Source organism: Callorhinchus milii, unplaced genomic scaffold (genome assembly GCF_018977255.1).
Source record: "Callorhinchus milii isolate IMCB2004 unplaced genomic scaffold, IMCB_Cmil_1.0 Scaffold4, whole genome shotgun sequence".
In the NCBI taxonomy this organism is placed as follows: Eukaryota; Metazoa; Chordata; class Chondrichthyes; order Chimaeriformes; family Callorhinchidae; genus Callorhinchus; species Callorhinchus milii.
Window position 1 is genome coordinate 54,319,755 of NW_024704745.1, and position 12,130 is coordinate 54,331,884.

Here is a 12,130-nt window from a genome sequence, read left to right on the forward strand (position 1 = left end):
AATGCACTTGACTGTAAGAACATAAGAATTAGGAGCAGGAGTAGGCCATTCGGCCCCTCGAGCCTGCCCCGCCATTCAATAAGATCATGGCTGATCTTCTGACCTAACTCTAATTACCTGCCCTATCCCCATATCCCCTAATCTCTCTGTTTTTTTTAAAAATCTCTCAATCTCAGCCTTGAATATGTTCAGGGACTGAGCATCTACAGCCTTCTGGGATGGTGAATTCCATAAATTCACTATCCCCTGAGTGAAGAAATGTTTCCTCAACTCTGTTCTAAAAGGCTGACCCTTAATTTTAAGACTATAACCCCTGGTTATAGATTCTCCTACCAGGGGAAACAGACCCTCACTGTCTATCCAGCCCTTTAAGAATCTTATATGTTTCAATAAGATCTCCCCTAATTCTTCTGTACTCTAGAGAATATAGCCCTCATTTATTCAGCCTATCCTCATAGGTCAGTCCCCTCAGCCCAGGAACTAACCTCATCCCAAGAACTAACTACACTGCACCCCCTCTAGGGCAAGTATGTCCTTTTTTAAATAAGGAGACCGAAACTGCACACAATACTCTAGGTGCGGTCTCACCAAGGCCCTTTACAGTTGCAGGGCCTTGGTGAGACCACACCTAGAGTACTGTAGTCTGAATACATAAATTATAGTTGATCAGAGATCTCATCACATTGTCACCCAGTAATTTAGTGCAATTATTATCCTTGTATTTTGTATTAATAATCCTTGCATTTGATATAGCACCTTATTACGTCTTCGAAATGTCACAAAGCGCTTCACAGAATATTCTGTAAAGTGAATTGACTGTGTATTTTATGGGTGAAACGCGGCAGCCAATTGCGCACAGCAGTGTCCCACAAACAGTCATGGATTCAGTGACCAAGTTATTATTTTGTTGTTTATTTGTATTGGAAGGGATTATTACTCCAGGAAAAACGATCCACCAATCAACTAACAACCGGGTTCCTACTTATTGCTAAGTAATCAGAGACGTGTGGAGTAAGGAAACTTGTCTCACGTTTTGCCCTGCCGGGAATCAAACCCAGGTCCTCTAGCTTGCAAGGTGAGTGCTCTATCCCAATACGCTAAGGACTCCATTGTGTAGTTGTAGGCAAGAACAGTGGCCAATTTGGAATGATGACATGGAATCGCAAAGCATGTTACTTTTATAACAAATTATGCTTCCTTCACGTGTCCTGAACCTTGTAATGCAATTGAATCAATTATACTCAGTAATTTAGGCAAACACCGCAGGAAGGAAGCGAAAAATCCCATATCGATGGACCCTCTGTACTGGAAGAGAATAGTCCCAAAATGCGCTCTGAGACATTGTGTGAAGGACCCTATATAAATGTAAGGTGTTTTTGTTGGTAATGTCTTTCAGTGAAAACAGCTTGAGCAATCCTAATGCATCTCCTATCACATCTCATAGTATGTATAGCTCTGTGGGACAAACCACCCAAAATGTGGTATTAGCTTCCAAACCCACCCGATCCCCCTGGTACAACAACCATTTCCGCCGCCTAAAGACCCAAACCCATCTGCTCAAGCGCAGATGGCGGAAAACTGGCCTGACAGTTCACCGCCACTGTGGCTCGAGCATCTCCACAGCTACCGCCGTTCTTTGACACGTGCAAAAACGGCCTTCTACTCCAACAACATTTTGGAAGCTAAACACAACCCAAAAATCCTTTTTTCCCACTACCCACTACCTCCTCTGTGCCACCCCCACCCCCCTCAGGCCTCCTCAATCTTCATATCAAATGCCAAATGCGAGGAGGTCTTGGACTTCTTTTCAACTAAAATACGTAACATCTGCCAGGCAGCCTCATCCACTTGTCCCTTGTCACCCACCACCACGTCCTCTCTGTCCCCCTCACCTTCCACATCATCTGCTCCTACCACCACCCCCATTCTACATTCCTTCCTCCCCATCTCTCCTTCCTCCCTCTCAAACACCATCACCTCCATGAAACCCACCACCTGCTGTCTTGATCCCCTCCCCACCAACTGGTCACCCAGCTCCCTCTTCTCTGCCCACTACTGGCTGATATCAACCAATACCTCTCCCCAAAAGTCGCTGAAACTCTAGTCCATGCCTTTGTCACCTCTCAGCTGGACTACTCTAACGGCCTCCTCGCCGGTCTCCCATCCACTACCATCCATAAAATCCAACTCATTCAGAACTCTGCCGCCCGCATTCTCACCCGCACAAAACTCCGCTCCCCGATCACCCCAGTCCTTGCCAGACTGCACTGGCTGCCTATCCCAGAGAGGATCAATTTCAAGATCCTCACCCTCATATTCAAGTCCCTGCACTCTTCTGCACCTCCCTACCTCTCTGACCTCCTCTCTCCTCAAGCCAGTACCCGTTGCCTTCGTTCCTCCGGGTCTGGCCTCCTCCTCGTCCCCCGAGTCCTCCGCTCCACCCTCGGCAGCTGTGCTTTCATCCACTACGCTGAGGCTCTGGAAGTGCCTTCGTCACTCCCTTCATCTCGCTACCTCCCTTCCCATTTTCAGGTCTCTGCTGAAGACCTTTCTTTTCGACCGAGCCTTTAGTCACCTTCCTCCCCCTCCCCCTGGCTCACTCAGAAAACCAACGGTTTGAGAAATTAACTTAAGTCAAGATCACAAGCCCAGGGAGCAGGAAACAGAGCTCTCTTTTGAAATTCGGGTTAAGGAGGTTTAACCTATAAATGAACCTGAGAATGCCAGGGTGCCATTAGTTACATGAATGGAGAAGGTTCCATTTTGCAACCTGATGAATAAAACATTAACTTTATTTTTAATACAAAGATTAAATATTGTAGACCATTGCACTGATTCAGGAATGCACTAGAATCGATAATAATAATCCTTGCATTTGATATAACACCTTTTGTGAAGTCCTGTAGCTCAGTGATTAGAGCACTCGCTCTGCAAGCGAGAGACCTGAGTTCAATTCCAGGCAGAGGGCGAAACCTTGGGAAGTTTCCTTACTCCACACGCCTAATAATAATCCCTCCAAAACAAAACAATAATGAATTGTTCATTTTCAATCTACGACTGTTTTGTGGGACATTGCTGTGCGCAATTGGCTGCCGCGTTCGCCCACAAATATACAGTCAATTCACTTTACAGTATATTCTGTGAAGCGCTTTGAGACGTCTAGAAGACGTGAAAAGCGCTATATCAAATGCAAGGATTATTATTATCACGTCGTTGATATCAGAGTATACTGTAAAGTGAATTGATTGTATTTTTTTGGGTGAAACACAGGAGGCAATTGCGCACAATTGTCCCAAACAGTTGCGGATTCAGTGACCAAATTATCATTGTTCGTTCGTTCTGTCTTTCTTTCATTCTTTCTTTCTGTCTTTCTATCTTTCTGTCTGTCTTGGTCTATTTATTTGGAAGGGATTATTACCATAGTAGAAAATATTGATAATAGTAAGATAACAATAGTATAAAATATTAAATTATACATATCTCCTAGGAATTCCAATTACTACCCACTGCTTTCCCATAAACATTGATTAACATTTTAATACAAACTGTTTTGAGGAGATGGCTGCTCCTCCACATTCTTAAAACCTTCAAGGTTAAGCAACCACCAGACCCCATGTTTTCAACAATGCGTTCAAAGGAAAATAAACAGAGCTGCTGACACCATAAGTTAAAAATATTTATTCTTTCCGTACTTGTCAAAAAAAAATTAAAACATTACAAAACAACATCATTAATTTTACATTCATGTAACACCTTTCATTTCAGGAGAACATCAGAAAGCACTTCACAAAGCCTTATTGCAAGATAGAAGCCATACTCTTTGGCTTCCATCAACATATTCTCTCCTTCGGGTCTGAACTCTCAGACTCTTTTTCTACAACACATCCATTCCCTGACCAGGATGGTTTTTTCCCACCTCCGCCACATTGCCCATCTCCGCCTACATCCGTACCTCACAACTGACACAGCTGAAACCCTCATCCATGCCTTTGTCACTTCCCGGCTGGACTATTCCAATGCCCTCCTTGCTGTTCTCCCCAGCTCCACCATACACAAAATACAATTAATTAAAAACTCCACCGCCCAGATACTCAAGAGACAATGCAACACCTTCCAGCAGTGCAATGGAGTGTCACCTTAGCTGAGTGTTTGAAGTACACCATGTAAAATCATTTAGGACTCAAGCAGCCCCGATTTTCACCTCAGATGCCAAGTGTGAAGAGGACTTGGACTTTTTTTTATCACCAAAATCGACAACATCCACCTGGCTTCCTCCTCCTCCACCCCAGTTTTGCCTACCACCCCAGCCATGCCCTCACAATCCTCTCCTCCTAAGACGGCACACACACTACTCTCATTTGCCTCCATCTATCCTGCCCCCCTTTGCCCCATCACTAAAATGAAACCCACCACCTGCTGCCTCGATCCCATCTCCACCGAGCTTCTGGTCACGCAACTCTCCCTCCTCTGTTCACTACTGGCTGACACAATCAATCAGTCCCTCTCCTCAGGCTCTGTCCCATTCCCCCTCAAAACCGCTGTCATCACTCCTCTCAAAAAACCCACCCTCGATACTTTCCAACCTCACAAGCTTTAGATCAACCTCAAACCTGCCCTTCCTGGCCAAAGTTTTGGAATGCGTGTGGTTGCCAATTAACTTCACTCACACCTCTCCCTCAACTCCCTACATGAAGGTTTTCGCCCTGCTCATAACAAAAGAGACAGCGATCATCAAAGTAACAAATGACATCCTTTCTGTGACCAGGGCTCCCTCTGCTTCCTCAGTCTCCTCGACCTCTCTGCCGTATTCGACACAGTCGATCATGCCATCCTCTTGTACCACCTCTCCTCCCTCCTCCACCTTAGTGGGAAGGCACTCACATTGTTCCAGTTCCACATGATAAAACTCCCAACAATTTAACTCGGGAAACAATTTCTCCTCCCGCCCTCGCCCGGTCACCTGCGGGGTAATCCAAGGCTCCATCCTTGGCCTTCTTCTTTTCATCATTTACACGCTCTCTCTCGGCAATATCATCCGCAGACATGGAGTCAACTTCCACATGTATGCGGATGACACCCAAATCTACTTCTTTTGCTTCTCTAGCTGTGTCTGTCAGTCTGCTGATGTCCTGTCAGCTTGTCTGGTGGACATCAAGCGCAAATTTCCTGCTACTGAATATCAGCAAAACAGAAGCCATACTCTTTGGCTCCCATCAACATCTTATTTCCCATGGGTCCAAACTCTTCAACCTTCCTGGGCTCTCCTTCAGTCTCACTGAGCCCATTAGCATTCTAGGCATTAACCAGTGTGCAATCTAGGCATCAGGTTTGATCCACAACTTTCCTTTCTCCACCACATCCGTTCCTTGACCAGCACCGTTTTTGCCACCTCCACCACATTACCAGCCTCAGTCTATACCTCCCACCCACAGCAGCCAAAACCATCATCCACGCCTTTGGACTTTTCAAATGTCCGCCTTGCTAGCCTCCCCAGTTCCATCATACATAAAATACAACTAATTCAGAACTCCAATGCCCAGATACTAACCCGTACAAAACTCCGGACTCCCATCACACCAATCCTTGCCAGGCTGTACCGACTCCCAATTACCGAATGGATCGACTTCAAGATCCTCTCTCTCGTTTTCAAATCTCTTTGTGCACTCACACCTCCCTATCTTTACGTCTTGCTCACCCTCCACTCCACTACGCATTGCTTCCGCTCGGTTGGCTCCAGCCTCCTGTTCGCCCTTTCCGCTCCATCATCGGTGCTTTCAGTCACTACGACCCAAAACTCTGGAACTCTCTCCCCCAATCCCTCTGCCTTGCCCCTCCCTAATATCAAATCCTGCCTGAAGACTTTCCTTTTTGATCGTGCTTATGGTCATCTCACCCCTCCTTAATTCCAACCCTCAGCTCTGGTGCAAACCCTTCACTGTCCAACGGCTTGGGATGTCCTTCCAACATGAAAGGCGCTAGACAAATGTAATTTGTTGTTGTTGTAGATGCAAGGTTATTATTATAAGCCTCTCATGTCAAGTCATGCATTGTACTAATCATTTCACAAGTCAGAGTAGACCAATATGAAAGAAAACAAAGTTTGGTTGAAGTCCATAAAAGTGTTCTTACCTTATGAAGCCACAGTGGAAGTCTCTCGGTTTCTTGCTTGGGTAAATATCGATGCAATGAGGCCCAACAGTAGGCATCTACATAGGCAGCTTGTCGCCAAGAAAAGGAACTTGGAGAAAAACAGCTAATTTGGGTTCCTGTTGGTGAAAGAATAGGAGAGACACTTAGACTAGTCACCAATAAAAAAACACTGCAGCTTTTTTCATTAATAAAAACTTCAATGTTACCTTTTCACACCTCTATTGGTACAATATCCAAAATAAACTAAAAGGCAAGGGAGGAAGTGAGGCAAAGGGAATGTGGGATGGAGTTCCAGAGGTTGGGGGCAGAGAGGCTGAAGTCCCAACTGTCAACAGGTGGGGCGGGCTGATGGGGGGGGGGGGGGGACATGGAGCAGGCGCCTGTTGAGCGGAGGGAATGGACAGGTTGTTATGGGTTTAGCAGGTCTCACAGGTAGGAAGGGGCAAGTCCGTGGAGGGTCTTGAAGGTGAGGAAGAGGATTTTGTACTGCTATATGAAATTCTTCAAATTCATTGAAAAAATACAGCACTTCTAACTCAGTAAAGCTCACTTGATAAACAGAAGTATTATGCTATGTTTAATTTTATTTTCTCTCTCTTCCTTCCCCAATAACTTCCCTTTAAACAGGGAAGTCAAGCCAATTCTCTATTGTAGCTCCATGTGTGGGAATGTAAAAGGACTAAATCACGTGAAGTACAGAGTGTCTGGACTATGATAAGATTTTAGTTGTTTTTAAGCAACAGTGTAGATAATTAGAGCAGAACCAGTGTCCTTGTAGTGTCTGCAAATATATAATCAAGCTTGTGATGACTGAATGTTGCTTGTCAATCAACAGCAAGAATTGTTTTGAGACATGAGGTGATCGCAAATAATCATGTATATAAACTAATGGGACTGCCCCATTGGTAGAGGGAGAGTACCAACTCTTCTGAGAGACATGCTATTGTATTGTCTCTTGCTTTCCCTCTCCTTGCCGCAAGTGTTTGAATAAACTATATTTCTGAGCTAACTCTGTTTGTGAGTGTTCGTTTAATCCTAGCTATAGCGACTACATCCTGGGTTCGACACATGATTAGTCTCAAACTCATTCTATATTTCGCTGAAAAGAGATCCTTACTGCTTAGCCAATTGTTATCCTTCCTTATATCTTGGGCTACACTGAACAGTTTAATTCTGAGAAGCAGCAATACTTGCCCGATGAGAACGGGAAAGCTTGAATGAAAGATGCACTGTTCTTTGTTTAATAAACAAGCTGTTACATTTTGTTGCATTTAACTTAAGTCGCAAGCAAATATTTAACAGAGGTAAACTACTGCTTTCAAAGCAATTGTGCTTCTAATAGAATCATCTCAAAAGAAGTAGCTTTTTTTTATAAAAGAGACTAAGAAAAAGTATATTTTTAAGTCAGATTTATTCTAGTTGTCAGATGGCAATTTGCAAATCTAGATTATCAATCTAAGTGCCAATTTGATATAATGAATGAAGGCAGAAGGACACAGAAAAAATAACTATGAACTCGTTATTTAATGTAGCTAGTAAATATTTACAAATTTCTATGCGATTATAAATGTCTGAACTATTCATTATACATCTAAACAGTTAATACTGACAAAAACTTTACAATGCCTCTAACAACAACAACAACAAGATTACATTTGTATAGCGCCTTCAAGTCGGGAGGACATTCCAAGGCACTGGACAGTGTACAGCATTTCAGACCTGAGCTGGGGTCAGGGAAGGAAAAGGGAGGGGAGGGAAAGGGGGGTGACCGATGGCATGGTCGAAGAGGAGGGTTTTGAGCCGGGACTTGAAGGAGGTTAAGGAGGGGGCGAGGCGGAGTGACTGGGGGATGGAATTCCAGAGATTGGGGGCAAGTGGCTGAAGACTCTCCCGCCAATGGTGGGGCAGGTGGGTCGGGGGACGTGGAGCAGGATGGAGCCGGCTGAGTGGAGAGCACGGGCGGGTTGGTAGGGGGTTAGGAGGTCGCAGAGGTAGGGTGGGGCGAGGCCATGGAGGGCTTTGTATGTGAGGGCCAGGATCTTGAACTGGATCCTCTGAAGGATAGCGAGCCAATGGAGTCGGGCGAGAATGGGGAAGATGGGGTCCCAGAGTTTGGTGCGGGAGAGGTCACCGGCTGCAGAGTTCTGGATTATCTGCAGCCTGTGGAGGGAGGAGTTGGGAAGGCCGACAAGCAGTGCGTTTGCATAGTCGAACCTGGAGGTGATGAAGGCATGAAGAGTTTCAGCGGCCTGAGGGGTGAGGTAGTGGAGGAGTCGGGCGATGTTACGGAGGTGAGGAAAGGCAGAGCGGGTCAATTCTCTATACCTGGCATACTTTAGTGGGATGGAGCATTGTCTCATGAATTAAAAAGCATGTTATTAACTTTAAATGTGAAGTCTCACATTGAGCTCTATGTGATACTTGTGATATCAATTCACAATCAAGAAAGTTTTCTTCCCCCCCAATTGCAGCAAATGCAACTGAAAGAGTTGTATTACTTTTCCGTCAAATTTCTTACAATTAGATATGTAAACACAGAATGTTATAGTAATGGCCCATTTAGTCCATCAAATCTGTGCTAGTGTTTTTCTCTACATGTTTTTGAATGGCTAATAAAAAAAAGACTACAATTCTTATTATTGATGAAATCAATATATTAATGCACTGTGTATTTCGGAATAATATTAAAAGTAGGTCTATGAATTTCATCAGAAATGTGAGATTAAATTACTACCTTGTTAGCATTTTTACTTTTTAATTTTCATCTTTTGCCTCCTCCCACCCCCCTTCCACTCAGCTCCCAACCTCAGCTCCAGTGTCCAGCTATATTTATTTCAGATGTCTTCCCACTGCAAAAGGCATTATATATGTGTAAATTATACTGTATATTGTACTGTTGAGTGAAACATCCAAAGGTTGCCAAGACGAAGGCACTTCCATATGATGCAAGTGTGAAATAAGTTGTGAAAAATATGATTGGATAAAGCACTGCACAGTAATGTGTGGGTGCTTTAAAGAAGTATGCATGAAAATAAAACATGGGCGTCAGACCTGTAATTCTGCTCTCACCCCACCTAAAAAAACAAATTATTTAGAGGTGAGAAGCAAACATTCCATATAAAACAATGCACCTGTGAAGGGTTAGAAGTCCATACAATGAGCCTGATCCCTGGTGTTAAAGGGATGAGCTGCGAGGAATGACTAGATTAACAAAATGTGCTTTCTGCATAAAATTCTGCAATTTAACTAGAAACGTGCAAACAGCCAACCATTCAAAAACTTGAGGAATAAGAATTCTTTCCGTACAAGTCAGCAATTCACAGCCACTCCTCTGTAATGCTATATGTAATATTATAATCACTGTTTAGTCAAATCTTTCATAACCATTGAGACCGACTGTTTATTTCCCAAACAGTTACACTATGTTCTTAAGTATTATCATGATCTCTCTGCCAATTTATTGTGTTGCAATATCCATTACCTAAATAATAACAATATCCATTACCTAAATAATAAATAATGATAACGAAGGCTGGGATCTGCATTTCAATAACAGGCAACTTTGCTCCTGGCCTTTCAATTCCTCTACCATGATTGCAAATATAATTTCAGGACAGTCAACCGAGAGCCAACTCATCTCATTATGGCATTGGGTCTCTTCTGTGCTTGGATGTTTTTCATTATGAGTTAATTCCAAGGACAGACTTAGCCTCAGGAGGCAAACTTACAATGTAAAAGTGGAATAAGGCATCTTTCATCCCATCGCAATGAATAATAGCTTTATGTTTAAGCTGACACACCAATGCAGTGCTGGGGTGTGCTGTATTGTTGGAAGTGCCAATCTTTGAATGAAACTTTTTAAACCTGAGGCCGCCCATCTGCCTATTTAGGTGGATGTTAAAGATCCATGGCACTATTCGAAATGGGAAGGGACTTGCTCTCAGTGTCCAGGTCAACAATCCCTCAGATAAAACTAGCCAGTTATTTCTTGACTGTCCTTGCTCTCTTCAAATAATGCCATTTTGTAAGGATCCTGTAATTAATGTGACAAATATTATCTGAGATGCTCAAGGTTGAGAAACACACAGGTTGTAGAACAACTCCCTAAAGGTGTCTATCAGTTCTTTTCCCATGCTCAAGGCCACTGGTTGCTTGAGGCCACGGCTCCATTTTCCCCGAGTTAAAACTAGAGATAAAGGAGCCATCTTGCAAAGTAGGTGAAAGGTCATCTACCAACTGGATAAAGGGAGATCGATTTGGGACAAGAATCAGAAGAGATAGATTGTTGGAATCTGGAGTTGCGAACCATATTCCAGCTTCTAAAGAAGGAAAATTAAGACTAAGACAACAGTCAACAAATTTATCAGCGTTCTCCAGCAGGCAACTGTACGGCAGTACCTGGATACCTTTTGGTGGATTAAATTGAACATTAAATCGGACATTACTCCTCCATCTCTTCCGCAACATTTGGTTTGGCCAACCTTAATCATTGTGAACTGGACGTGGATAAGTAAGCATTATTCTGTTGTATTCTTTTAACTACCCATAACCATTATTAATCTGAATTAATAAGCATAATTTTTTTTAATATAGGATATGTGGCAGTCTGAACTTCACCACAGGTTTAAAATGGACATCTTACAAATTGGATCTTTGATGTCTACCTGAACCGGCAGATGGGATTTTAATAATAATAATAGTCCTTGCATTTGATATAGCTTTTCACGTCGGGAGGACGTCCCAAAGCACTTCACAGAAGACACTGTAAAGTGAATTGACTGTATATTTGTGGGCGAACGCGGCAGCCAATTGCGCACAGCAATGTCCCACAAACAGTCGTAGATTAAAAATGACCAATTTAATTATTGTTTTTGGTTTTGGAGGGATTATTATTAGGCGTGTAGAGTAAGGAAACTTGCCCAAGGTTTCGCCCTGCCTGGAATTGAACTCAGGTCTCTCGCTTGCAAAGCGAGTGCTCTAACCACTGAGCTACAGGACTCCACTTTGGTTTAACATCTCACATGAAGGACAGCACCTCCGACAATGCAACACCTCCCAGCACTATATTAGAGTGTCAGCTTAGACTGTGTAAGTCCCAATGTGGTGCTTGAACCCACAACCTTCTGCCTCAGAGGTGAGCGGTGCTACCACTGAGCCAGGCTGACACATAAAGGTGCTATATAATAATAATAATAATAAAAATCCTTGCATTTGATATAGCGCTTTTCACATCTTCTCAATTGAAAGGATTATTATTTTTATTGTCTCAAAGAGCATGTCACAGTCTGCTCGTGTTCTTTTTCTGCATCTAATCATATTTTATCTTTCTCCAGACATTGTTTTCCTCAAAGTGGTCCATCCTGTCTTTTCGCAGCCTATTGATTCAGTACTGATGAAATATCATACTCAAAAGATTAAATCTATTTCTTTCTTTTCGAACCTGATCGACTTGGTAGGGTGTTTACAATAATAATCCTCGCATTTGATATAACGCCTTATCACATCTTTGAGACGTCTCAAAGCGCTTCACAGGATACACTGTAAAGAATTAAAACACTGTGTGTTTTGTGGGCGAAACACAGCTGCCAATTGCGAACAGTAGTATCCCACAAAAAGGTGTGGATTGAGTGACCAAATTATTATTTTTTTTTGAAGGGATTATTAGCGCTTCTGGTTTTTTTTAATTGTGTTGCTCGTCCTGGAGCTTGATAGCATATGCACATGGGCTACTGATTGACCAATGAAGGTCAATAAGAGAATTGCATACTAACATAGTTGCAGCTTTGTTTGCAACCAAAGGATCCAATATGGAATTTAGATTGACACACAGACAGACATTTCATCTTTATCTATACTCATCTGGGAGGGCTCCTTGTTGGGAGGGCTCCTTGTTGGGAGGGCTCCTTGTTGGGAGGGCTCCTTGTTGGAGTGGATACATGTGTGATGAGCTTGTTTAGGTCATAGCTTCTCTGCTGCTACT

At 43.2% G+C, this 12,130-nt stretch overlaps 1 protein-coding gene across 3 annotated transcripts in view; it reads right to left on the minus strand.

The window, feature by feature from the left end:
- The window catches only part of panx1a (pannexin 1a), a 37,562-nt gene that overhangs the window by 22,217 nt on the left and 3,215 nt on the right, over positions 1-12,130 (minus strand). For all 3 annotated transcript variants that reach the window (XR_006085037.1, XM_042334517.1, XM_042334518.1), the window contains exon 2: positions 6,130-6,266. Coding sequence is in view for 2 of the 3 variants with exons in the window: in XM_042334517.1 (XP_042190451.1) it covers positions 6,130-6,266 (137 nt within the window). In the remaining variant the exon portion in view is untranslated. The remainder of the gene's footprint in view (positions 1-6,129; positions 6,267-12,130) is intronic.